General features: G+C 40.8%; 2 protein-coding genes and 1 long non-coding RNA gene across 4 annotated transcripts; 1 reads left to right on the forward strand and 2 right to left on the reverse strand.

The window, feature by feature from the left end:
* Positions 1–21: 21 nt before the first annotated feature.
* Positions 22–27,865, forward strand: LOC139969649 (probable salivary secreted peptide). Of its 2 annotated transcripts, none has more exons than XM_071974784.1 (2): positions 22–324; positions 26,763–27,865. In XM_071974784.1, exons 1-2 carry the CDS (start codon positions 261–263, stop codon positions 27,173–27,175), a joined length of 477 nt encoding a protein of 158 aa, XP_071830885.1. In that variant the 5' UTR covers positions 22–260; the 3' UTR covers positions 27,176–27,865. The 2 variants fall into 2 exon arrangements, 1 of the variants encoding a protein (XP_071830885.1); XR_011793778.1 differs by lacking the exon at positions 22–324 and adding an exon at positions 24,494–24,675.
* Positions 1,152–8,700, reverse strand: LOC139970162 (uncharacterized). The gene is made up of 3 exons (XR_011794058.1): positions 8,686–8,700; positions 1,642–3,847; positions 1,152–1,166 (listed from the first exon to the last, which is right to left on the reverse strand). It is a non-coding gene; the product is annotated as an uncharacterized lncRNA (long non-coding RNA).
* LOC139970190 (uncharacterized) lies at positions 15,103–21,142 on the reverse strand. The gene is made up of 3 exons (XM_071975829.1): positions 21,019–21,142; positions 19,496–20,591; positions 15,103–19,432 (listed from the first exon to the last, which is right to left on the reverse strand). Exons 2-3 carry the CDS (start codon positions 20,467–20,469, stop codon positions 15,103–15,105), a joined length of 5,304 nt encoding a protein of 1,767 aa, XP_071831930.1. The 5' UTR covers positions 20,470–20,591; positions 21,019–21,142.

A 27,865-nucleotide genomic window follows, 5' to 3' on the forward strand; every position in this document is an offset into this window, starting at 1 on the left:
CACGAAAGTTTAGTGAACGTTCCAAGTCCACATTAGGGGGTAAATAAAACCATTTTACATGCATGCACCTTGACACATTCAGCAGCTGCATGATTACAGGCATTTATTACTCCGAAAATGAAGTTCGCAGGAGCGCCTTCACAGACTTGAACATTCTCGTTCAAGAGATAAAACATGAATCGCGATAGAGTTGTATTACTAACGGTATCGGGGTGCCTTTGAGCGTAACGTTATAGAAGCGGACGGATACGTTATATGCGATGAGTATGCCAGTGAAGCAAGAGACGGGCAGGACTGCAGAGATGGTGTACACTGTACAGCTAGGTGCGTATTACACACTCATCACCGAATCGGGAGAGTGGCATCTTTGTCAATACATTTGATTAGCTCATTTTGTTAATATAGACCGTGGATATATAACCCTCTCTCCCTCCCCACCCCCACCCCCCCCCTCATCCACATTTCATCCTTTCGAGTCAACCTTTCTCCACCACTTTCCTTTACCTTTTCCATCTCCCATTCCCTCTTTCCATCTCCCTCTCCCTCTCCATTTCCAAAACTCCAGCTCACCGTCTCCCACTTCCGTTCATTTATGTTGTTATCAAGATATTGTTGGTGGATTCCCCCCTCCCCCCCCCCCCGCACTTTACCACTTTAAACACGGAACATTATAATGAAGTACACAAGGCGAACAGTTTCAGGTAAAGTAAATGTATTGTAGCGTAGCGTAGCCACCAAATTGCAGAAACTTTAAACGGAAATTTTCCACCGTAATTTGTAGACATTTTAACGGAACTGTTTAATGTTCAAAGAATAACATAGTAGCTCAAAAATAAGTCACGAAACACAGCTATTAAAAGTGTCTTCTATTAATTAACGTGAATTACTAAATTAAAAGGCTAAATAACAAAAAGTTAACTAAAACTGACTGAGCAAAAACTGAGCAACAACTGAGCAACAACTGAGCAACAACTGAGCAACAACTGAGCAACAACTGAGCAACAACTGAGCAACAACTGAGCAACAACTGAGCAACAACTGAGCAACAACTGAGCAACAACTGAGCAACAACTGAGCAACAACTGAGCAACAACTGAGCAACAACTGAGCAACAACTGAGCAATGTGTAATGTAAACTGTTTTAACACTGCGACCCAGTCACTGGACTGAGGGTGGCATACTCCTATTAGAGTCTATATCAATCCGCTCGATTGTTCTCCTGTTTCAGGAAAAGTGCCAAAAAGCAGCGGGAGAACATCTTTTGTGACCTGTTATCAATCATAAGCTATTTTTTTGTGGCTTGCATGTTGAAGAGCATGAATGGAAGTACATGTGGTGAGAAAATTGGGTCAATTGAGGTAATTTTAGACCCCTTTAGGCCTCCCGGGAGCAGCGTAGGAAATTTGTTTACCACTGAGTGAAGAGGTTTGTTTACAAGTGACGAAAACTTCCGGCTCGGATAGCAAAAAATCTACATGGTCATGGTACAGAAAATTGATGGTGCCATGAAAGGCCAACTTGTCAGCTATCCGGTGATGGGTAGCGTTTAGCTAGTGAAAACTTCTATCTAGATTTAGAGACCACATTACTTTTGTGATTTAGTGTGTAAGTCAATGGTGCTTTCTAATGGGCGTATGCTACCTGAGATAGTACAAGGCTACATGCGGCAACCGATGCTACACCAAAACAACGCCATCAGTTGTAGTTCTATAGGAGTTCAAGGGCCAACAAAAGTTAGTCTTGAACTCCTCAGAAGATACATACCCCCTAAAGGTAATACTTTTCTTGATGCACATTTTACTATGGTCTGATGATATAAGGTTATAAAAATCTTCCCAACAGACTGAAAAAGATAAACACATCCTGTCGATTGTCAAGCTACAAATTAAACAAAAAAAAAACCATAAAAAAATAATAGAATGACACGGGGAAAGACAGCAATATCCTTTCATGCTTTCACACAAAGCGACGGTAACTTAATTAACAAGTTGAAGGGTAAATATGTTTAACGGAGAAGCAAATCCAATCTTCATCTTTACCCTCTCGTAACTGAGAGTTTGAGCAGGGAGTTATAACAACTCCCTGGTTTGAGATGAACATCTTGAATCAATGTGTTGGACACGATAAGGTGCCGTCAACATGTTAAGATCATCTTTTCGTAAAGATGGTGACAATCTTCAACAAAAATTATCAATTGCTCAGTTCATATGTAAATTAATAAATACATACATACATTTCAACAAAAAAGGCAAATTCTTTGAATCTAATCAGTATCTCAAGATGGCCTCAACCATTGGATATATCATCAAAATTTATTTATGACAACAACGGATAATGAGTTTATATAGAGATTGTGTAGTGAGTTTACCAAGAAAAAAAAAAAAACACGTACTGTGCTAACACCAACACGAACCGTACATAATGACTTAACTTTATAATTACGCAGGGCGAATCCAGGAGTTTAGAAAGTAGAGTGTGTGACTCTGTGGTCGTTACGGTGCAAATCCATAATCAGCATGTATGATGTATAGGGGGTCCAGGTTTGGGGGTGGGGGCACCTTTCGTCAGGTCTACGCGCAGTGTTCTGAAAATACCTGTTTTTTTTTAAATTTCTTTGTGAAGAGGAATTTGAAAAAGAGGCGTCCCCATGCACCCCTGTTATCGACCACAACCCTGGATACGCATTTGAGTACAACAATATTGAAGCCTCAGAATTACCGGTTCATCTGTATTTACTCTTAAAAGGCTAGCACTTAATTTGATAAAATCCCTCTGATATCCATGGTAAGTAAATGAAGGAGAGTCACTTTAATTGAACCCCCAATAAAAATGTCCCAACCTAAAAGGTAGATCAAGAAAGGATCAATTCCCATTCGTCAGTCGCCGGTTGTCGTATTTTGGACTATACCATTCGATAACAGGTTTTCGTCGAGTTAAACAATTATGAAAGGTTGGCATAGGTCAGGGAGTTCAGTCGTTTTCTCAAACTTATTTAAGTCATGGTCGGTACTGTATTAGTATATAAATACATAAGATAACTAGAAAGTTAGAAATTATAGCAAAGTAAGTATAAGAAATACGAGAGGTATGTAAATGAGTTTGATTTTTGCTAACTAGGTCAAGTTCATGTTGACGTATTCCCGTAGATAAGTATAAGAGTCACGACACACTGCAACAGTAATCGATCATTGTAAATACCTGTTACGGCCGATACATCACGGAATAAACCTATAGAGGTTACCGTAATCCACCTCAGTTGCCATTTCTATCACACTGATCGTATTTCCTTCCATGATGTATATACAATAACATTATGACGAACAAATTTAAGTAATTCAATGGAAACAATTAAAACTTTTGTTTTACGAACTATGCTGATTAAATCAAAGTTAAAGCAAATAACTACGGTAGTATCATTGCCGCAAGCAATCTCGTTTTTTTATTTTTTATTTATCTATTTTTTATTTCCTAGAGCCAAACACTGATACGGTAAAATCAAAGCCTCTCCAGTATTGTGAAGTTACTTCCACCTCCACGAAATCACAATTTATTCCTCCAGCCTTAATTTCAGGACTACCGCCTGTGCCATCATCCCATTCGTCTTTGGCAACAACACACGTAATCATTTCATTAGGCTGGCATCTATATCGGTAGACGTGTCTCACCTTTCCGAAAGCTACACACGATTTTCGTAAATTCTCTCTGTAGAGTAACACGTCCCCTGATTTCACTTCTCCCGATGTAAGGCTGAAACGTCCACTAGTGCCAATCAGATCTAAAGCTGAAGCCATGTTGGTATGTAATTGGCACCAATTTGATCGTTGGCACAGGGAGTTGTTAGGGCCTCCTGGTTGGAAAGAAATGGGAAGTCAGGTCCGACATAATTATGAGTGATTCTGTCAATAACCAGTTTACAGGTATCCCTCTATAACCAGAATGCAAAATGCATTGAGGTTTCGATGACTTCAATGCACTAGACTTCTGCTTGTTAGTATAACCAGAACTAGCTGTTACAATAACACTATGGCATGCTAACATAGGTCAGTCTACTGTACGTGGTTATACACACCTCCATCAAAAACAATAAGATTCTTCTACTAAATGTTATGAATCCACACACCAAGTATTACAAAACCCAACTTAATAACTTCGCACATTTAGGTTGCAGAGGAGTCCATTTATGGACAATTTAGATTGGAATATGCCCACGAAACTTCAAAGAATCAACTTGAAAGAAGCTAATACAGGTCACTGGAGGTCAACCTGAGGTCAAATGTCACCCAAATGCAGGTCGACTATTGTATAATTACAATAGCGTAACTCCCAACCTTGTTGGACATTTGGTTCTCAAGTTATTGCAAAAATACTAGTTTCTAACCCCTAATTGACCTTTGTTGACCTTGGATCATATTACCGTTATGTTTGGAAACGATTCCTTACCCCATTCACAACTAGTCCCAAAATATCAACCATGGACCCTGTCAGTGGTAGTTTCACAAGTTATTGAGAAAAAAAAACATTTTGACCTATAAATGACCTTTGGTGACCTTGGATCACATCACAATTATTTTGGAAAATGTGCTCCTACTCTATTCACAACTTGTCCTAATATACCAGCCATGTCAGACTTTGTGACGAGAAGTTGTTGCAAAAATTAGCAAAAGCTGGCAGTTTTTTGAACATAATCAACCATGAATGACCTAAGATGACCTGATAGTTTCTTTCAAAAATGTTCCTCTTGATGATGTGCACTGTGTCCTAAAATGTGTTTGGCCTACAATGTACACACATAATGTTATTACTAGAAAGGTATCAAAACCAACCTTTGGCCCTCATAACTTGAGAACTGGGTGTCCGATTGAAGCGGGAGTGGGTTTCCTATATATAGCACAAAGAGCTCTATCATATATCAACATATTGACAAACTTTTTTTGTTTTGTTTTGTTTTGCCTCGTATCTCCTAAAATGAGCATATTTTTCAAGATTTGACCTTTAAACCTTTTGACCTCGCGGTCAGATGTAGTTTGACACGCTGATTCCAAAAAGCAGCATGACAAGTCTGTGCGACCATCCTAACGGTACTTATTGAAAAATATGAAAAAAATGACCTCTGATAACTTCGTACACGAAGGTCGCACAGGGTCGCACAGGTCAACTATGGACCATTTTGATCGGAAGGTACCTTTGAGATCCGATTATGGCCACGAAAATTCAAATAACAAAAAAAATGGATAAAGGTCACCGGAGGTCAACCTGAGGTCAAAGGTCACCTAGATGCGGGTCGACTCCTGGATTACAACAGCGTAACTCCCAACCTTGACGGACATTTGGTTCTCAAGTTACTGCAAAAAAAACTAGTTTTTGACCCCTGATTGACCTCTGTTGACCTTGGATCACGTGGGAGTTATTGCTTGTTTTAATATTTTGGTTGTTGGCCTCTAACTGACCTTTGGTGACCTTCACAGGCACCCCAAAATATAGGGCACATCTGCTCAATGTGGTACTCATATACAACAAATATTAGATTGGTCCAAGCTTCCCTACTTGAGATACCGTGTTAACAAGCAAGGCGTTACACACACACACACACACACGCACACACATACACGCATACACACACTCTCCGCCTGCATGAATGCATAGGTTACGATTATCATCGACACCAAAAATGGTACATTTGACGGGTAATAGTTAAAGCAGCATTTTGCGTTGGGTCGCTTTTTTCCACTTTTTTAATATGTGCATCAATTTTTTTACATGTATCAATCATAAAACAGCAATCTAAGATACCATCCAAGTTTCACCCTGCCAAGAGCGTTTAATTAGCGAGTAATTAACGATTTATGTCGATAAATGAGAAGAGTGTCCTCGACAAATTTCACAGTTAAAATTAATCGCATACAATTCCGCCAAACCCACTAGTTTGAATTCAACCAATCAGAGATGCAGGTTTAGTTATGAGCCGTTGCTAAAAATAGATTCAAGACTTCGCGTTGGTTGTACCAGGGAGTTGTTATGCAACTCCCTGGTACAACTGCCATATAGACTGTACACAAATCAAGCGTGGTGTTATATTACGTATCTGTCAATGACGTTCGTAGTGTTTAAATATTCATATTATGGGCGAGGTTTATTGGGTTCCCAACGGAAAATATCTTGGAGAACAACAAAGTTGAAAGTTGCAAATTTTTCGACTTTTATGCCACCATTTGAAGTAAAATATAAATAGATTAGCTAGTTATGTATGTCGTTATGGCAAAGTGGAATCAGTGAGGTTGAGAAAAATCATAGAAAAGGACGCAAAATGCTGCTTTAAGCTCACACACAAAGTCATTATTAATCAAACCTTGTACTTGCTACAAATCGCTCTTTTTCAAGGTAAGTTTTGCAAAAAGTAATTGTAAAAATTGCTCATAAACTGTCTCGACCCTAAGTTCTAGAAAATAATGCGGCTCGTCCGTTATTCCACATATAATCACGTTCTCTTGGGTTTATTCACCATTAACAGGCAGCCTAAAGCAATTTATTCGTTAATTCTAACATTAACCGAGACCGTAGGGCTCAAGTTCAATTCGATAAATCACACGATGGTTTGGCTCTTGAAGGCTATTCCCATTTATGTACGATGGTCTAGCGGTCCTCCCCATCACCCCATCCGTCCCCCACCCCCCAATGCAATCGAACATGTTAGTCAAACATTCTTAAACATTATTTGCACGGGTGCGATGAAATCTTCGATCTTTTTCTATATGGCAGATTTTTGTCCATTGTGATTTAGAAATATATCAACATATGTTATTTTCATCTACGACATGTTTCGAGCAAAGCACTGGCATAAACGCAATGTGACAATGTATTTAAAAAAACTATTGTAGAAATGACACTATGCATAATTAATTACAACAATAATCATAATAATAATAATAATAATAAAAATAATAACAAAGAATTCCTTACTAGCCAAGGGAATTTACGTGGCATGTATGGTAAGTTTACAGTTGATTGGTGAAAATGGGTGTTGTAAATAATGACGACGACTGATACACTTGATTACAGACCTTTTTAAACACAACCAGCAAAACGAACCTAAGTATATAACATATAGAAGGCAGAATACTATATAGAACAGGGGCGTATCCAGGGGGGCGCAACAGGCGCGCGCCCCCCCCTATTGGCCGTCACCAAAAAAAAAAAAAATTTAGCAAAAAAAAAAAAAAAAAATTGATGACGACCTTTATGTGAGATGTCGGTGATCGCTCAACCCCCCCCCCCCCCCTCCCGTATGCTTTATTTTTTGTTTGCCAAAAAAAGGTTCTGGCGAAGTTCGGCGGCATAATAGTTTTAGAAACATAGATGGTAATTGTGTTTGTATTATCACTATAAACACTAAATGACATGCCAGCCATACTAAATTGTGCATTTTGTGTCCATATTTACTGGAAATGTTGCTTATTATTAAGGTCGAAAAATGGATCACATATGGCCATGGGCGGCGATCCTGGGTGGAGGGGGATATATCCCCCCATGAAAATGGGTGGAGGGGATGTAATGCACCATATCCCCCCCCCCCACCAAATGCCAGGGATAAGAATATTTTCATGCCTACATTTGTGCATCTTCGTTAATGTACGGCTCTTTTTTAGCTTCATTTCTCGCCTACCATAAACGCAGTGCGATCTTTTCAAATAAAGCGTCTTTATAAAGCAAAAATAGTTGACTGTATAGGCTTCATTGGCCCTATAACAACAAAATGTATTATTGCGCCCACGGTATTGATATAGTACATATATGCACCCTCATAGTATTCATATAGGCCCTATAGTAGGCCTACACACGTACATGTTCCCTCGAACAGCTGAGAATCTCATGTAACCAGGGTAATGCTTAATACACGTTTCACCTGGATGCCCTAGCAATCGGTACCTAGGAATGTAACTATGTGTAATTGTGTATTGCATGTGTATAGGCCTATAATAGCCTGCATGAGGCCATTTTCTTCATCGAATAATATAACAGAGCTCTCGAACATTCTAACGTTGCGCCTGAAACAAGATTGACAGGGGCAATTTTCCCAAAATAACACCCGAAATTAAAAAAAAAAAGTATTTTGGATCCTGATTATGAGATATTTCGGACATGACATCCCTATTTTAAAGTTGGGTATATGCCGCTTGGAAAACTTGGGAAGTGCCGTTTCCGGCCATCTAGAGGGTTTGTTAATCCCAAAATTTTCTTGTACGCTTCGCGCCAACTCATGGTGGCGCTACGCTTAGATAGTCAACAAGGTCATATCCCCCCCCCCCCCCCACTCGGAAGTACGGATCGCCGCCCATGCATATGACACCATTTTGCATTTCAGCCCTTCTTTGAAAGCAAAAATTGTACACCCCTCCCTTTAGACCCATCCCCCAGGACGGCGATCATTCATGCCTGGCGCCCCCCCCCCCCCCCCACTATTGGAAAATCCTGGATACGCCCCTGTAGAAGGCCGTAAAGGCCACAAATATATACTGCTAAGATTAACAATATAATACAATATCATCACAATGGCTTAGTCAAGATAATGAACAATTAAGTCGGTTACCTTAAAAGTATAGTGTTCTTATATAGTCTCAGGAAGTTGGACAATAATATAGTTCTATATATATGAACAATATATATATATATATATTTATAAATACTTACTTTTAGTGTAGTGCAAAGCAAATCAGCAATCAGCGTTCCAGGATAGAGTCGGCCTTGTAGGCAGTCTTCAACGATAACAGCAATGAACAAAGCCAGTTTCATGCACAGCATTTATATACTGTTCCCAGTGTAACGCTGCATTGCACAACCAGCGAAACATTGCTAGAAGTCTCATATCTTATTGCCTTTTTAATTGGGAGAGGGGGAGTTCCGTCTCCCTTTAGTTTTACAAAATGCAAAGGCACACTCTTTCTATTCTTCTGTTTTCTTATTTACATTTTATTACATTTGCGTGTTTCATGTCTATTTTCTTTCACTTGAGTTTCCGGCAATACACATGCATTATTTTCCCGGAATCTAATTGGCTTAATTATGTAGACAAGTAGGCGTATATATAAATATAAACATTATATTATATACAGCTTTGGCTTATTATTGCAACTATTTTTATCCTCTTGTTAACTGAATTCCTTTTCACTCATCTTCTGATTTTATTTATTTGCTTGCTTCTTCATCTACATTTTCGTTTTCTTTCATTTTAACGTTTGCGTGTTTGGATTCTATTCCAAAAACAGCCTAGTCATTGAATGTCGTAACTTTATTACTCATCTCTATTGAAAAACAAATTCAATGGCGTTGCATAATGGAAAGGGGGTATGAAGCCCATACCTCTTGCAGGTCCCCAATCCGCCTCCCCTTCTCCTGGGAGCCTGCTCTTCTTTGTTACAAGAGCTTAAGCTTAAAGGAGGACTTAATGATTGTTATAGTTCAAGAACAAAAGAACATTTTAGTGCTGGCTATAATGTTTTGCTAATGAAGTTTTTTTAAATATTCGCCTTTAAAAGAGGCTATAAAATTCTGGAATGCTCCTTTAAGGCGTCTGTGATAAAGACGCTGGCTCGTCCATACATGACTAAAGGTTATTTGTTAATCCATTCTTTTATCAATTCGAACAACTCAACCAAAACGTGATCTTTAAACTTCTTAAAACCATGTTTTCGAATGTTCTACAACAAGTCAAATTTAATTTTGTTCCTCATGTTATCCTTTACAAGACACATAATGGGTGGAAAAAACTTCTTGCTAAAAGTATGTTTTCCGCTTGTTTCTGGGCATTTAGCTTAGCCTACTCGATAGCATACGCAACTTAGAGGGTAATCTCCCCGCCCCCTCCCCCACCCCCTCCCCATTTTCAGTAGGGACAGGTCCAGTCAAGCAGTGAAGAATCAGACCACTGCTATGGGTGTGCACCGCAAACACAATATAATTGTGCTGCCCTCACTTGCGTAGGATATGCTCGCTAGACAGCCAGCTAACCAAAAAATGAGGCAAAGACAGATGTAGCTTTCTGAATTTCCCCACTTGTATTTATGTGGTAAAACTGTGAAACAAGATAAATGATTCAAAATAATACTACAGCTTTACGAGATTAATTATACTAAATTAAATAAGGATAATGAATGTACTCAGAACAGTGACGTGCTAACAATGTCGGTTATGAATAATATAGCAACTATGAATGAGTATGAAAGAGACGAGGATAAGGAAGGATACCTCTAATAGCAATACTACAAGGCTGAATATTAAGTAAATTAATTAGAACATGAAGTATACTGTTAGGTCCGATACCTAACAAAGACTTGATACCCATGTGATAAAAACGGTGAGCAAGCACATAGCAAGTAACTGTGTTCTAATGGTACATACTGAGTTGCCGATAAATAAGGTGATTAAATAATCCTAATAAGTGGTCAACGACCTAATCAATTGATGACACCTTAGTGAAAGGTAATTTCCAACAATCTAGAAAATAAACAAAACAGAGTACTTACGAACTATTAATTTGCCAGGACAAAAACTGTATACACAAAAAGAGGCTGGTGGGTGAATAAAACAGTGTTGCCACCTATACACAAAACTAAATACTGCAGTGAACAACCTGCTAAAACAAACTGTTATTAACAACTGAACTAATGTGAAAATTACAGGGATAGCTGAGGGAGAAAATCTAACATATGACCAAAGACAGCTTCTTACGATCACAGATGGAAAGGAATGTCGCACAGTGGCCGGACTAATGTGACCCCTGAGACCATATGGGCAGACCAGCTCTCCATCTATGGATGAAGGACACTTAATTACTTACAGGTGTGGTTAAAAATATCTTCAAGGGCATGACAATTATCAAAACCTTTAATTGCTACAAATCGCTCTTTTTCAAGGTGAGTTTTGCAAAAAGTAATTGTAAAAATTGCTCATAAGCCGTCTCGACCAATGGCGGACTGCATGGCCACACGGGCATTTGGGCAATGCCCGGTGGGCCATTGGGCTGGGGAGCCTGGTAAAATTACAGCCCATTTTTACAGTAGTTAATAGAATACAGACGGGCCGTGTAGCAAAAAAAAATTAACTGTGGGAATCAGCTCATGAAATAACCATGTTGGTCAGTCTGTTAGTTCGTAACAAAAGAACGTGCTATTGGCAACCCGTCCATGCTAATGGATTTTATTTAGGTTTTGTCCATTTTTTTCAAGCATGTTGTCACAAAATGCTTGAAAAACTAAATAAAATCCAGTCTTAAACATATATTTGTGTCTATTTTTGTTTACGTTTTTAACTTTCCTCAGTTAAAAATCAAGTGTAGCTTCTGGAAAATTATTTTTGGGTCATTTTAAAGGATTATCGTAACCTACAAAATTGAGAAATATAGCACCATTTTGCACCTAGGCATTCCTTAACTTCGAAAGATCGCAATGGGGATCACTATATGTAAGAAGCATATCAATGAATAATGGGCCGGTCTAGATGGAAAATGCTCGGGCCGGTTTTAAGACCCAGTCCGCCCTGGTCTCGACCCTAAGTTCTAGAAAATAATGCGGCTCGTACGTTATTCCACATATAATGAACGTTTTCTTCAGGTGCGTATCCAGGGGGGGGGGGCGTTGGGGGCGCGCGCCCCCCGGGTAAGAAAAAGAGGAGAGAAAAAAAAGAGAAGAAAAAAGGAATAAAGAGGGGAAAAAAGAGGAGGAGGAGAGGAAGGAAGGGAAAAGAAAAAGAAGAAAAAGAGAAAAAGGAGAAAAGGAGGGAGTAAAAGAAAAACGCGAAGACACCGGGGAGAGAAAGAGGAACAGTGACATCATTACAGCGCTGAAGGGTAGCCAGTGACGGATCAATGATTTCGTAAAAGTGTGACTCACCCTACCCCTTACACCGACAACTCCATTTTTTTGACGTTTCCATTTTCCTCTCTCACTAATGATCTATATATGTACTATATATGGTCTATCATAACGCGTGTGTAGAATTGTGCTATGAAACCAACTGTGGCTGGTCTCGAACTCGACCGTGTCGTCGGGGAACATGACGCATTTTGGGATGGGGGCGACCGCCCGCCCCCCCCCCCATTCAGCATTTTTTTAAATGATATCGCTAAGTAATTTCAAAATAGAAAGTGCTTAGAGGCAACTTACAAGGCCTGGGAAGTGTCATTTCCAGCGATCTGGGAGACATTTTCGGCCAAAATTTGCTTGTACGCTTCGCGCTAACAAATGGTCCTGGGTAGTGCCATTTCCAGCGATCTGGGAGGCATTTTCGGCCAAAATTTTCTTGTACGCTTCGCGCCAACCTATGGTGGCGCTACGCTTAGATAATTTGCCTACAGGCTTCGCCCCTCCCTTGGCAAATTCCTCGCTACGCGCCTGTTCGAATTTGTAACGCAAACAGCAGATATCACATCATATCAGTGAGTATGAAAATGGCGTTCCAGGATGAAAAGCCTCAAAACTGTCCGACTTGCCTGAAAAATAACCAAAAATTTTCGCGCGCTAAGCGCGCGTTCAACGTGCTCATGTCAATTTCATATAAGCAAGCATCGGTTATTACATCGCATGCCATCATGTACCGTACGGTCCGTTCAAATTGCGCAGTATTTCGCGGGATGCTAATGTAAACAACGACATGTCTCATGTAGATGTATAAAAAGCATGGAGGTCCAATTATGTCAAAACTCTCTTTTACATTAGTAATGGCGAATTAGGGGCTGCACCCCCGCCGCGCAGTGGATGCCCCCCCCCCCCCTGACGGACCCAAATGGACTGCTGGCGCCTTTTTCAGCTCTTTACCACTTTTTACTTATTCTAGATTATTAACTTTTTTTATTGCGCTCTCATCTACTTATTGACATTTCTCACATTTTCTTGGTGTAATTTGGCGATGACACCTTATTCCTTGTTTATTTGCAAATTAGCCAGGCCCGGAAAAGGTCATTTCCGGCGATCTAGGGAGTATCTTTATTCAAAAATTTTCTGTACGCTACGCGCCAACCAGTGGTGGCGCTCCGCTTAGATAGTGTCGAAAGCGCTCCTACAGACCATTCTCGCCACTCCTGACCAATACCCCTAGCTCCGCCACTGCCGCCGCGCCTCCTACGCCTATTTGTGTAGTGTTCGGTTGAAGGAAATATCTGCTATTTTTTCATTTCCTTCAACCAAGTTTTATAATAGCCGTTATAAGAGGTTTTAATGTTTGTACACCAATAAATTAACTGTGTCTGAATTTTCGAAAATTTCTGACCAACATTCTGCATCACACTTCCCTCTACTCGTGCAATTTTCACCGGTCTGTTAGGGGTTGAAGGAAGTTTTTCTATATTGGTTGTCCATAGATGAAATTTTGTACAACATTATGGGTATGTTTTCAAGTGAGTTTATTCACGAGAAATGTGAATTTTCAAATTCGGAACAAATATGGGGCTTAAAACCTTGAAAAGTGGGGCTGACGGGTATTGTGGGCCGCGACGTAGAATCACCTACAAAAGCAAAGACCCACAGGAGATGCCATCAGGTCGAACATGATGTGTGCCGGGTTGACAAACTTCAAAAAGGTTATGGATGGAAAAAAAAAAACTATTAGGAAATACCTGGTTCTCAGGCAAAAAGTGTACATCTGGTTGGTCATTTCAAGCCCGAGAAGTGCCGTTTCCGGTGATCTGGGGGGTTTTCAAAACAAGAAATTTTCTTGTACGCTGCGCGCCAACCGATGGTGGCGCTCCGCTTAGATAGTAATTCGCGCCCCCCGGATTTGAAAATCCTGGATACGCGCCTGTTCTTGGTTATATTCACCAATAACAGGCAGCCTAAAAGCAATTTATTCGTTAATTCTAACATTAATCGAGACCGCAGGGCTCAAGTTCAATTCGATACATCACACGAACGGAGGTGTAGTTTGACGGGCAAGTAGAATACTGTTAGGCTTTGCTATTGATGAATCGTTCTAAAATAATGTACGTGTTAATCATCGACATTCAACGTGAAATGTGAACTTTTTTTGTATCAACGATGAGATCACCTCCTCCCCTTTCTCTTACAAAAGGCAACTTGGCACATTGTATGTATTTTAGATCCTCCTGCAAGCATGAACTCGCGAAGAAGCCTGATTGGCTTACCAAAGCCGCAAGATGACCGGAGTCAGTCTCTTACGTTCATATGTATCGTCCATGATTATGAATTGTCAATTGTCAACAACTATAATTAGACGACAAATGTAGAATTGGGAAAAAAAACTTGAAGCACGCCACCAACAGAATCTAGGTCTCGCTCATAACTTTATTTATGTTAACCGATTCACTGCAAACGAGAACAAATTAAACCAAAATAAAATAATAAAATATACAAGAAAAAGATACATTAAGACATACAGAAATACTGTCACAAACGGCCTTCCTTAGATAGATGGACGATACCATAACGGACTAGAAACACACACGATATTGTGACTAAAATACAAGTAAAAGCGATGTACACTCACGTAAGGTAAAATACAACATAAGAAATTAACTAGAGTAAGGACAAGAGCTTATGAACGCTCCGGGAGGGGTTATGAACTTGTACACATATACAAGCTAGGTAACGCACAAACCTAGGCTTACAACAACAATAGTGCACTGTAACTTATCCTAAATGGTTAACAGTGCAACCGTAAACACAACTTAAATTACTTATTTATCTTAACTACGCAAATGTCAAATCAAATCAACTACACCGTAATTCTTACCGAAGTTTTGTGGCCTTTAAAAATAATCCCTCATCTACAGATAAAATGCATATGAACCAAAAAAGAACTTTAAAAGGTAAGCTTTAACATCACGCTTAAGGCGTTAGTGTCGCCATGTTGTTTCTTAAAGAATGACGTACAAAACCCGTCGAGCGCCCTCCCCTATACCTTGAATCTACCCTGCAACATTCCGGCCCTTTAATTGTAACAGCAATTACACAAACTAGTAGTTCCACTTAAACGCGGAAGCATAAAAACATACAAATTAAAGAAAACAACCAAACCCAAATAAGAGTCGATTTGAATTACAAACATAACATAGTGTCCTTTAGCCACCTACCAAAACATAATGTAACGGACAGGATCCTAAGAGAACTGGTGGGAAAAGGGGTAGTTACTCTTCCCTTCACATTCTAGCAGCAAACATAGCTTATGGATTGGTCTTTCCAGTGTTGAGTGTTGTGTTTTGATGCAACAGGATCTGACGTGGCCCTTACTGTCAACTTTGGTCTCCAGCACACGTCCCAACAACCAGCTGTTCCTTGGCAGAGATTCGTCAACGACAGAAACGACGTCCCCTTTCTGGATGTTTCTTTTGGGCGAGAACCATTTTTGCCTCTTCTGCAGTAGTGGAAGATATTCCTTGCGCCATCTTGCCCAAAATAAGTCTGCAAGATATTGGACTTGGCGCCATCGCCTGCGGACGTAGACATCCTTTCTGTCAAATACACCTGGCGGCATCAACGCACAGCTCCTCATGGTCAACAGCATATTTGGCGTCATCGGCTTAATGTCCTCCGGGTGGGTGGAAACAGTAGTTAGGGGCCTCTCATTGACTACGTTTTCAATCTCGCACATTAATGTAGCAAGACCTTCGTCATCAAGTCGCATGGTCTGTTCCTTTAAGATGCCGTTCATAACTTTCCTAACAACTCTTATCATAGCTTCCCAAATGCCACCAAAGTGGGAGGCGGCAGGAGGGTTAAACTCCCATGTGATACCTCGCTGGGCCAGCCAGTCAGGGATGTCGCTTTTGTTCCAAGCCTTCAATGCTTCTCTCAAAGTTCTCTCCGTACCAACAAAATTGGTACCATTATCGCTTCGAATGCTACTTATTGATCCTCTCCTGCACAGAAATCTTCTCAGCGCATTCAAGCAGCTGTCACTGTCAGCCGAGTGCAGGATCTCAAGGTGTATGGCCCTTGTGGCTAGACAAGTGAGTATGAGTCCATATCTTTTGACTATACTCCTTCCTCTTTTGATCTCAAACGGACCAAACATGTCAATACCGGTATGATCAAATGGCGGCCTGTCACTTGTTACCCTTTCAATTGGTAGAGCAGCCATCTTTTGTTCACCTCTTTTGGCTTGGTACTTTCTGCATATGGTGCACTTGCCAACTATACTTCGGATGATAGTTCCGGCACCGACTACCCAATACTTCTTCCACAGTCTCACGAGGATGGCAGACTTGCCCATGTGACCCAATGACTTGTGCGTTTCCAGAACTATAAGACGGGCAACTGGTGAACTCTTAGGTATGACTATCTGATGCTTGGTTTCTTCAGGTAAATCAGCCCTTCTCAATCTACCTCCAACGACAATTAGACCACCTCGCAACATGGGGTCTAGTGTTCGCAATGGACTTTTCCTCATCACTGAGTTGATTTCTTTCTCCGAACCACTGGTTAGGGCTTTCAACTCTGCCTCAAAGTGCCTGTTTTGCTCATGGGAAAGAATGAGCGTTTCTGCAGCCTTCAAATTATCTACAGTCAAGTGGCAGCAAACAGATTCAGACCGGCATCTCGCTCGCACCATCTTCGTAAATTTGATGACTGTGCCCACTACTCTTTTGAGCTTGGAGTAACTCGAACACCTATCAATCAAGTCGTCAACAAAGCAGGCATGGTTTCTTTCGACGACCACATTACACACTCTCTTTAACTCAGGGTCGTCGTCTATCAATGCAATATGGTCTTGTGGGGTGAACCATTCCTCACTTGACCGATACAGGAAATCTGGTCCATTTGTCCATCTCTTATTAGTGAGGAAATCATCAATGCGTTGGCCTCGGGATGCTTCATCGGCTGGATTGTCATGAGTGTTGACGTAATGCCACTGGTTGATATTTGTAAGATCCAAGATCACCGACACTCTATTGGCGACAAATGCTTTGAATCTGCGAGTGTCGTTGCTAATGTACTTTAGTACAGTCTGACTATCAGACCAGTAGAACACTTCTTTCACGTCCAGCTCAAACAAGATCATACTGGTAAGGCGAGCAGCCATTGTAGCAGCTGTCAACTCAAGGCGAGGAATCGATGTGTACTTCAAGGGGGCTACTCTGCTCCTAGCAAATATTAGTGAAACCTGTAGATTGCCCTCTTTGTCCTTTTGACGAAGGTAGGCACACATACCATAACCCGTATCACTGGCATCAGAGAAGACATGCAGCTGTCTGTCAACAACCTCAGCAAACAAATCAGACTTCACACATCTTTGGACACCCCATTCCTTCAGTCGCTCCAACTCGCACAACCAACGCTGCCAAATCTGCAGGGAAGCATCATCGATGGGTTCATCCCATCCCAAACCCTTGCGACATATATCTTGCAGTAGCATCTTTGCTGGCAACACAAAGGGAGCTACAAATCCGAGAGGGTCAAAGAGAGAACATACAACAGACAACAGGCCTCTCCTTGTGTGATCCCTTTTCACAGGTGTTACTTCAAACTTTAGCATATCAGTCTGCGGTGACCACTGTACACCAAGGGCACGGCTGATTGGAATGCCCTGCTGGTTGAGATCTAATGACTTCAACTCTGGAGCTCGATCGTCGCTGGGGATAGAGGCTAGTACCTCCTTACTATTCGACATCCATTTCGTGAGTCTGAACCCGCCTTGAACACACAAATCAGTCAGGCCCTTTGCAAATGCCATGGCCTTGGAACTGTCTGAAGCTGTTGCCAGACAGTCGTCTACGTAAAATGAATCCCGGATAGTCTTCCGTACATCAGGACTATATTTGTGTCCATGGTCTTCGCCTGTCCTCTGAAGAGCCCTGTTGGCAATGGCCGATGATGATATGGCTCCAAAGAGGTGACGAGTCATCCTGTAAATCTTTAACTCTTCTTCCTCATTGCTCCTCCACAGAAATCTGAGGGCATCACGATCCTCAGGTGGTACAACAACTTGAAGGAACATTCCTTCGATATCGGCCATGACCGCAACTTTCTCTTCCCTATACCTGAGAAGAACACCCACCAGGCTGTTTGTGATGTCCGGCCCTTGTAGAAGAAGGTCGTTCAGGGAGACGCCGGCTTGTTTGGCTGCACAATCGAAGACCACCCTTACTTTGCCTGGTTTCTTGTTACTGATAACGGGATGGTGGGGAAGATACCACTCCCTACCCTCGTACGAGGTCTCACTAACTTGTTCCATGTAGCCACGATCGTACATTTTGTTCATGAACTCTACATACTTAATTTTCAGCTCTGGGTCTCGTCGAAACCGTCTTTCTAGCATTTCGAACCTCTTCCTAGCTTGTCCTTTGTTATTGGGTAGGATCGAATTTGGATCCACCCAAGGCAAGGGAATGACATAACGCCCTCCTACCAACTCGATACCATCCTCGATAATCTTGACAAATTTCTTGTCTGCTACTGACATCCCAAGTCTCTCTGTTCCTTGGCTCTCAGGGAAGTCTACCTTTGTGGCTTGTTGGACCAATTGGGTCAATTGATAATGGTCCTCGACTGCTCTCGCCTCCACTCTGTTTACGGTGTGAGTATTCAAGGACGAACCTGGTCTCACAATGCTCCACGGGATCCAGCCCAGTAGAGAACGTTGGGCAAAGGGTGAGCCATGCGGCCCTGTAATCATCTCAAGTGGTGTATACGCATCGGCAACTGCGTTCCCTATCATCAAGCCGATATCTGCATTAATCTGTCTCAGTGAGACCTTGCCCCTGAGATGGTCCCAGGCATCAACATCCTTTTGCGTCGGTATGTGTTCTCTAGTCACAGGGAGGCATTCCTTGGTGTAGACATTGGGCAGCTTGATGTCTCTGCCCCCATCCAAGTTACTGATCGCCAAGTTAGAAACTATGCTGGTTTCAAGAGTATATGGCGCAGCCATAGTTTCAATTGGTATCCTTGCTCTTCTTCCTCCAACACCTAACTGTTGTCTTAGTTGATCTGTGCAAAAGGATATGCTCGAACCCGGATCTAAGAATGCATATGTCTGCAGAGCCCGGCCGTTCTTTAAGGACTTAACAACCACTGGGATTATAGCCATCGTGCACAACCCATCATTAGTTCCACACGCCGACGCAACTTCTTTGGACTGACCTACTTCTCTCGTTACACCTGGCAGATCATCTCTGTGAAGCTCTGTAGGGTGTCGTTTCTGACACTTAGTGCATTTCAGGCGATTCTTACAAAACTTGGATCTACGACCCGACTTAAGGCATCCAAAACAAAGTCCCCATTTTTGAACCCACTTAACTCTATGGTCAAGCGTCGCCTGCTGGAATTGCTCGCAGACCACAGATTCATGATCTCCCTGGCATAGGTCGCAAGAGATAGACTTTGGCTGTATTGTGGCACAGGATTTCTTGTTGGATGATCTCTGATACTGGTATGAGACAGTTTCATTAGCATGGCAATCAAACGTTGGGATGTTGGCCTCTTCTGCCCTTTCAGCAATAAACTTGGCAAACACCTCAAAAGAAGGGAAATGGCCTTCGTTGTTGTTTTACTTCATAATAACTGTCCGCCATTTGCTTTCGATGTACAAGGGTTGCTTAGCAATTATCTTGTAGTTTTCCTGGGGGTAGTCTAGGATCCCCAAGTCATGTATTGACCCTTTAGCTGCACATATTTCATCAAGGAAATTCGATAACCTCTTCAAACCAGCAGAATCTCGCCCGTTGATTTTAGGCCAATTTTCCAGCTTTCCTAGAAATGCACGGCTGATCACAGCATCCCCTCCATACCAATAATGCAACTTCTTACGTGCCTTGTCATATGCAACACTATCTTGCATCAGCAGGTAGCCACTAATCATGGTGAGTGGTTCCCCCTCAAGGTGTTGACTAAGTAGGTTCAGCTTCTCAGCAGCGGTGTTCGCTCTTGATGCAATGAGGTTGTCGAATGTACTGATCCACAATGGATATTTCAAAGGGTCACCTTTGAACTGCTCCACTCTTATGGGAGGCAGTCGAAATGAGTTGACTAACTCTCTCAGCGTGTATTGGTGTTCTTCTTTGACCACCGAAGTTGGACGGGGCATTGTATCGAGGAATCTTGTGACACCGTCATTGGGTCCATCTTCAGGAATCTCATCTAGAACGAACGAGGTTGACCCTTTGTCTTCTTCCTCGTCCGATTCATCTTCCCCACTTTCATCAACCACTTCCAGTAGTACCTTAGTCTTCTCCATCTCTTTCTGGAGCTTCAATCTTTCCATCTTCAGTTGGAGTTCCCTTTCCTTAAACTCCAGCTCAATCTTCTGCATTGCTAGTTGTCGTTCCAACTCGAGCTTCTCGCTTTTCTTTGACATGCGAGTAGAACACTTGTTGCTCTTTATTGATGATCGAGTGGAACCTTTTCCAATTTTAGCAGCACAGGAGCTGGCCTTGAGGTTTCCTTTTGTGTTGGGAGTTCCCTTACTGGTAGCATCAGGTAAGCTTGCTGACTTCCTTTGATATTCTTTGCCTGATCTTGTTGCCATATTGAAGCTCAGTAGGTGAGAAAAACTTCGTGAATGATGTAGAATTGGGAAAAAAAAACTTGAAGCACGCCACCAACAGAATCTAGGTCTCGCTCATAACTTTATTTATGTTAACCGATTCACTGCAAACGAGAACAAATTAAACCAAAATAAAATAATAAAATATACAAGAAAAAGATACATTAAGACATACAGAAATACTGTCACAAACGGCCTTCCTTAGATAGATGGACGATACCATAACGGACTAGAAACACACACGATATTGTGACTAAAATACAAGTAAAAGCGATGTACACTCACGTAAGGTAAAATACAACATAAGAAATTAACTAGAGTAAGGACAAGAGCTTATGAACGCTCCGGGAGGGGTTATGAACTTGTACACATATACAAGCTAGGTAACGCACAAACCTAGGCTTACAACAACAATAGTGCACTGTAACTTATCCTAAATGGTTAACAGTGCAACCGTAAACACAACTTAAATTACTTATTTATCTTAACTACGCAAATGTCAAATCAAATCAACTACACCGTAATTCTTACCGAAGTTTTGTGGCCTTTAAAAATAATCCCTCATCTACAGATAAAATGCATATGAACCAAAAAAGAACTTTAAAAGGTAAGCTTTAACATCACGCTTAAGGCGTTAGTGTCGCCATGTTGTTTCTTAAAGAATGACGTACAAAACCCGTCGAGCGCCCTCCCCTATACCTTGAATCTACCCTGCAACAACAAACATTAATCTTGGAGTGACTCGAACCGGGGACCTTATGATTGGAAGGCACCAGCATTAACCACTGAGTGTTACCCACTGAGCTTAACACTCCATATTCTTTCTATTCTTTTGTTTTCTTATTTACATTTTATTACATTTGCGTGTTTCATGTCTATTTTCTTTCACTTGAGTTTCTGGCAATACACATGCATTATTTTCCCGGAATCTAATTTTGGCTTAATTATGTAGACAAGTAGGCGTATATATAAATATAAACATTATATTATATACAGCTTTGGCTTATTATTGCAACTATTGTCATCCTCTTGCATGTCAACTCACTAAATAAAACAATTCTTTGAATTCCTTTTCACTGATCGTCTGATTTTATTTATTTGCTTGCTTCTTCATCTACATTTTCGTTTTCTTTCATTTTAACGTTTGCGTGTTTGGATTCTATTCCAAAAACAGCCTAGTCATAGAATGTCGTAACTTTATTACTCATCTTTATTGAAAAACAAATTCGATTGCGTTGCATAATGGAAAGGGGGTATGAAGACCATACCTCTTGCAGGTCCCCAATCCCTCCCCCTCCCCCTTCTCCTCGGAGCCCGCTTTTTACAAGAGCTTAAGCTTAAAGGACGACTTAATGGTTGTTATAGTTCAAGAACAAAAGAACATTTTAGTGCTGGCTATAATGTTTTGCTATTGAAGTATTTTTTAAATATTCACCTTTAAAAGAGGCTATAAAATTCTGGAATGCTCCTTTAAGGCGTCTGTGATAAAGACGCTGGCTCGTCCATACATGACTAAAGGTTATTTGTTAATCCATTCTTTTATAAATTCGAATAACTCAACCAAAACTTTATCTTTAAACTTCTTAAAAGCGCACCCTTAGATGACATTCAACAACATTTGTAATTGACAAATGTGTAACACAACGTAAACATGTAATTTGAACTTTTTGAAGCCATAAAAGTCTCACGATTTCTAATTGAGTTTTGTGTTACATCTGAGGAACCATGGACGTAGCAAGGGCAGCAGGAGGGCGACTGCTTCCGCCACCCTTTCAGTGTCGAAAAAATGTTAAAAACTGTTGTTTTTCGCATGATAATTTGTCAGTGCTCTTTTGATCTTGCAGACTCGTCAGCCCCGTTAACTCGATTATAAACGTAGTAACTTTCAGGCCTACTGATTCAGCACTTACTTAGTTTGGCAGGTGCAATTAGCTAAATTTTAGCCTATAGCCTATGTGAAGGCTACAGTTGGCCACTGCATAATAAAATACATATTGCCTACCTAACCGCACTCGATGGAGTGTCACGAACTGTATGCACAACAACGTCGACAACGTTCGTTCTCATCCTTTCTATGATTCGTCCTAAGTTGTTGCACGAACAGCATGTTATGAAGCTAAGCTAGCAATCGTACGTGATACGCGCTTCCTATAAATAATTACTACACTGCTAATACACTGCGATAACGATATTTGCTTTTAGGCCACTGCACATATGACAAAATATGAAAGTTTATATTGTCCATCAGTTATGTTCGTCAAATGTATTGAAGTCCAGAAATTGGACAATAAACAAGAATCATCCTACTGGAAAAATTGTAAAAGAGCGATATACGTTTGTCTTTCTGATATAATATTGTAACGCTAACTCAGTCTAAGATTCTGGGGCGTCCAAATATTCCCTGCTGAGGACTGGTGGTGGTATGGAAACAAATGCGGCTTGGATGGTTGTATGTTAGTAATGACGAGCCTTGAACCTCGCTATTACATGCAAAAGATATAACACATAGATAAACGAGTAAAGAACAAGCGCTGTGTAGATTTCGCAATCTATTACTAAAACCAGCCACGGTACAAACGATACATCGGCACGAAGCCCTCAATAATAGGTAGAAAACATGCACTTAACGATAATGGTCACAAACGAGGTCTCAATACCGAAGTAGAGTCCTATAACGATACGTACAAAAGTGTATAAAAGACGAATACAAGACAGATACAAGTACGACCACAATGGTCGGAGCCAGGGCTACTACCGAACCAAACGATTCAGATCGGGAGCGAAGACTGATCACAAGTCTTGAGGTCTGCTTCAGCTGAGCTGATGAGCAGACATCACGTGACCTGTAATTATTACGTAATGTAGCCTACGACAAATAGAGGGTGACATATATGATGACCAACGGCATCACACTATGTAAAAGAACATGTAAAAGAATTCAAACAGGAAACAAAATCTGCTGATAATACGATATCATATGAAAATGATGAACTAGCAAAACATTTCACCAGATCGCATCTAAGGACCTTCAATTGTTCAAAAATATCTCAAAGGGGAGGCCGTCAGACCCCTCCCCCATATCAATCGAAAAAAGGGGTTCCCCCTTCATTTCAAATTCCTGGCTACGTCGCTGTGAGGAACTGACCTAATGGTCTCTGTATTAGACTAAATAGTCCAGTCACTCGTTCAAAGGGTCATGCCTTAAAAACTAAAAGTGTTATAGAAATCCAACCTGGGCTGATATAGCAATGTTTTTGAATGTTCTACAACACATCAATTTTTTTCTCAATGTTATCCTTTACAGGACACATAATGGGTGGCAAAACTTCTTGCTAAAAGTTTGTTTTCTGCTTGTTTCTGGGCATTTAGCTTAGCCTACTCGATTGCATACGCAACTTAGAGTGTGCTCTCCCCCCCCCCCCCTCCCCATTGTCAGTCGGGGGACAGGTCCAGTCAAGCAGTGAAGAATCCGACCACTGTTATGGGTGTGCACCCCAATATTTAAACTCAAAAACAAAATCAATATTAACAAAAACCTTGTTCTTGCTACAAATCGCCTTTTTCCATGTAAGATTTGCAATAAAATAATTGTAAAAATTGCTCATAGACCGTCTCGTCCCTACATTTTAGAGCAATTCGTTAATTCTAATATTTAACGAGACCGTGTACGGGCCCAAGTTGGCTAGTGTGATCGGGAGGTAGATTACTGTTAGGCTTCGGTATTTATGAATCTTTCTAAAATGATGTACGTGTTGATAATCAACATTCAACATGAAATTTGTCATTCTTTTTATCAAAGAACTCAAATGCACTCTTCCATTCCTTAGTTTGTTGAAGTTGGTTTTCTTGAATGAGAACGGAACTTGTCGCAATGCACAGTCTACTAACTATGTGTGAAGGGGACTCGATATGAAACTATACAGCGCCACTCATTCATTCATTCATACCACTGATCTACACTAACTACTTAATGTAGATCAGTGATTCATACCCGTACATACATTTGAACTCGAAAGCTGATAGACTACGACATTGAAACAAAGACACATATTTTTTGCCTTTTTGACTTTGAGGCAATTCAACCGAGTCTCGATCATAACTGTCGTTGCTAATTTACTTTATTATCGTTTCTCTTAATTTTGCTTTGTGTCCATTTTAATACCGGACTATATCGATTAAAGACAACAGGTTGGTATGAAAATCTAATCTATTTTGTTATAAAACAACTCTGAACAGCTGTTGAAGCCTAACGTTAATTTACCGTTAGGCTGAACGTAGCTTGTATTGGTGTTCGCGCAACTGCGGGGTAGACGGAAGTCATAATTGCTGACAGCCGATCATCATAGTTATCTACAACAGCAGCTAGCAGCTGTTTTCGCTGTGTCATGGAGGGGAGTTTGGAATATGACTAGAACTACACGAGCGATTTGTATTAATTTAATATGTGCTCCGTGCTCTATTTACTGTAGCCTGGTTGTATAATGCAACACTGATAAGGCATCCAATGTGGATGTGTATAGTGTTGCGTAGTACTAGCCAGAGTAAAGTACAGTAACATGTGAGTTTACGCCTAGGACTGCATCGTTCGGGATAATTATATGATAAACAGTTCTTTGATGTACATTTTTGTGCAAAATTAAACTTTCTTATGCCTACACCAAATGTCATGTTTAACTTTATAAGAATTAATTAAAAAGAGTCAATGAGAATACGTGATTGGGAAATTTAAACAGGACTTGAAGTTGAAGTACTTGCTTACAGTTGGACTAGGCTTGGCTAGTATAAACCAAACAGCTGGACTTGTAACCAGAGGTCACTGGTTCCAATCATGTTCCAGCCAAATATTCCTTAGCACTTTCAAAATTTTGGAAAACGTTGTGGCTATTCGCACGAACGTAATCGTGCGAATACAGTTGACTATTTGCACACATGTAACTTGATCAATCAGCGCTTGTGGTTGATGTAACCAATGAACTGTCCTGATATGTGCTGGCCGGGAGGGGTGAACAGGACATCGATGGACAATAACACAGCAGTGCATGACAATGGAACAGGAATTTGATAACTATGGGGATTTCAAAAGGATATCTGGGGATACTTTATCTATTTTTGTAATAAAGGATTCCAAAACCGTTGAAGCAGCAAACAAGCGACTAGATGAATTAAATTCATCATATTCCGTACGCATTTTAAGAAAGTTTGCAACAAATCTTTTCTGAAATATTCCAACAAAATCTTTAATTATTACTCCGAATTTTCCCAGAATTGATCACATCTCAGATTTCTCTCATATTTTACAGATTTGGCTGTTGATTTTGAAAAAGATAACCATTTTTTGAGAATCAGTAAATTTTCATCGACCAAAATCTTGAGGGGAGGGGGCGAGGGGGGCAAATCGACCGTGCACACCCAACACTGGTGTTGGGGCCATGGTTTACCTTCCCCGCCTACTCAATACGAACACGTTCGTGCGAATATAAATGTTTATTGGCAGTGCTTTTCTAATCACTACATACATACTTATACCCACATACAATTTTGTGCGAATAACAATCCTTATTGGTACGCCTTAGTGTGCGTAGTCACTGTCTATATAAGCACGAGCATGTTCGTGCGAATATCGATGCTTATTGGTACGTCAACTTAACAATAACGGTTGTTATTGGCACGTGCACGTGCCAATAGACACGACCTTTGGAAAAGGAATGCAGCCGACTGCTTTCACAATTCATCTGTGAGGAAAAGTTTCAGTGGCACAGTGAAGTCAATATAGTGGCCAGACATTCGGCAATTTGGTGCACTGCCCCCACCTGGCATGACTTATCAGGGAATAACTTATCCAGTATCGCATTGAAAACTGCTATGCAAAATGGGCAAATTGCTACACAAGTGTAGAGATGTATGTAGCAGTTGTTATTTTCACACAGGATTTTAGTATTATTAGGAGTGTTAGCTCAGTGGTTAACGCCAGTGCCTTTCGATCATATTCATAAGGTCCCGAGTTCAAGTCACTTCAAGATTGTATGTGGTCCAGTTACAGAGTTGTTGACAATTTATAATCATGGACGTTAAATAAGATATATTAGATTAAATAAGATGTATAAAATTGAAATCTTAATGAGTTGGAAAATCAAGAACACTGAAAAAACTTCCCCCTCAACCGGGATTCGAACCCGGGCTTCCCGCCTTCATAAAGGTATGATCATTAATTTATTCCCATGGTGGAATGTATTTAATTTGTAAACATAACATTTTTTTTTGGTTTTTGTTTGTAGAATTAATTAATACCAACATGGCTGGCATAGCAGCAAGTGTTGCCGGGGTTATCGGTAGAGGTGGCCGCTCAGAGCACAGCTTGTTCGGTATCTTCACTAAAGAGCACCATCGTGGCAACAAGCATCATCACCTGACTCTCGGAAAACCGAAAACGGGAGACAAACTCCTCTACCAGGAGCGGGCACACCCGTCGGCTTTGCCACAGGAACAGAGGACCCATGTATTCGAATACCATTGCAGAGGAGAGGAGTTAATAACGGCTGTAGAAGCCAAGGACTCCTGGGGTGATAATTATGGTGGTACTCCTCAAATTTTAAGCGGCGGTCCGGACCAGCGACACGTCAAGGTCAAAGTGACGTCCCGCATGGGGAAGGGCTTCGACTTTACCGTTTCTGTCTACGGAAAACAGTAACATTTTATTTTATTCCAACATAACAACCAAAATCATCAGGAAAAAAAATTATAGAAAAAATTTATAAAACATGGATGAGTTTTTTAATCGACTATATCGAGAAAAAGAACGGACAACGAGAAAAACCACGGATGATTGATATTTGAAGAAAGTTTTACTTCAATAAAATTTTGTTAGATTAGATTTTTAAAGACAAATTGATGCATATGCTTAATAAATCTTTTTATATAAATACTGCTGGCCCGGTATAGGATACAGTACATTGATCTTTCATGAACTGCTTGCCCAGTACAGAATCCAATTTTGTTGATGTCTTTTCATAAACGGCATGTCTTCCATCGTTTTAAAACCTCGTTCGGATTGAACTCTATCCCAGTGCCAGATTACCATCCCCAACACAAAGGTGACGCGAGGTGCCACCGGTGTGAACACCTCCACGGAAGACATACCATCAAGATACCAATTCAACGTTTGTGGGGGCGTGCCTGCAAAACTTTAATATTGAAGGAGGAGGAGTGGGAATTGGATGTAAGAATCAAAACAATAGGAATTGATACACAGGTGCAATTAGCTGACATTTTCGAAACAAGGTTTTTAGCATATTATCCTTTGTGTACTGCTCCCAAATATGCTAGGAAGTCTGATTATGGTCAACCATCCTCAAATTTCAAGAAACATTTTCGCTGCCAC

This window comes from Apostichopus japonicus, chromosome 7 (assembly GCF_037975245.1).
Source record: "Apostichopus japonicus isolate 1M-3 chromosome 7, ASM3797524v1, whole genome shotgun sequence".
Taxonomy (NCBI): Eukaryota; Metazoa; Echinodermata; class Holothuroidea; order Aspidochirotida; family Stichopodidae; genus Apostichopus; species Apostichopus japonicus.

Bases quoted from the DNA above. Each gene is read 5' to 3' on its own strand.
- LOC139969649 (XM_071974784.1), top strand. From the start codon at position 261: ATGAGTATGCCAGTGAAGCAAGAGACGGGCAGGACTGCAGAGATGGTG. The intron at 325-26,762 runs GTGCGTATTACA...TTTTGTTTGTAG, and splicing joins GGTGTACACTGTACAGCTAG to AATTAATTAATACCAACATG.
- LOC139970190 (XM_071975829.1), bottom strand. From the start codon at position 20,469: ATGGCAACAAGATCAGGCAAAGAATATCAAAGGAAGTCAGCAAGCTTA. The intron at 19,433-19,495 runs GTAAAACAACAA...TATTGCTGAAAG, and splicing joins TGGCGGACAGTTATTATGAA to GGCAGAAGAGGCCAACATCC.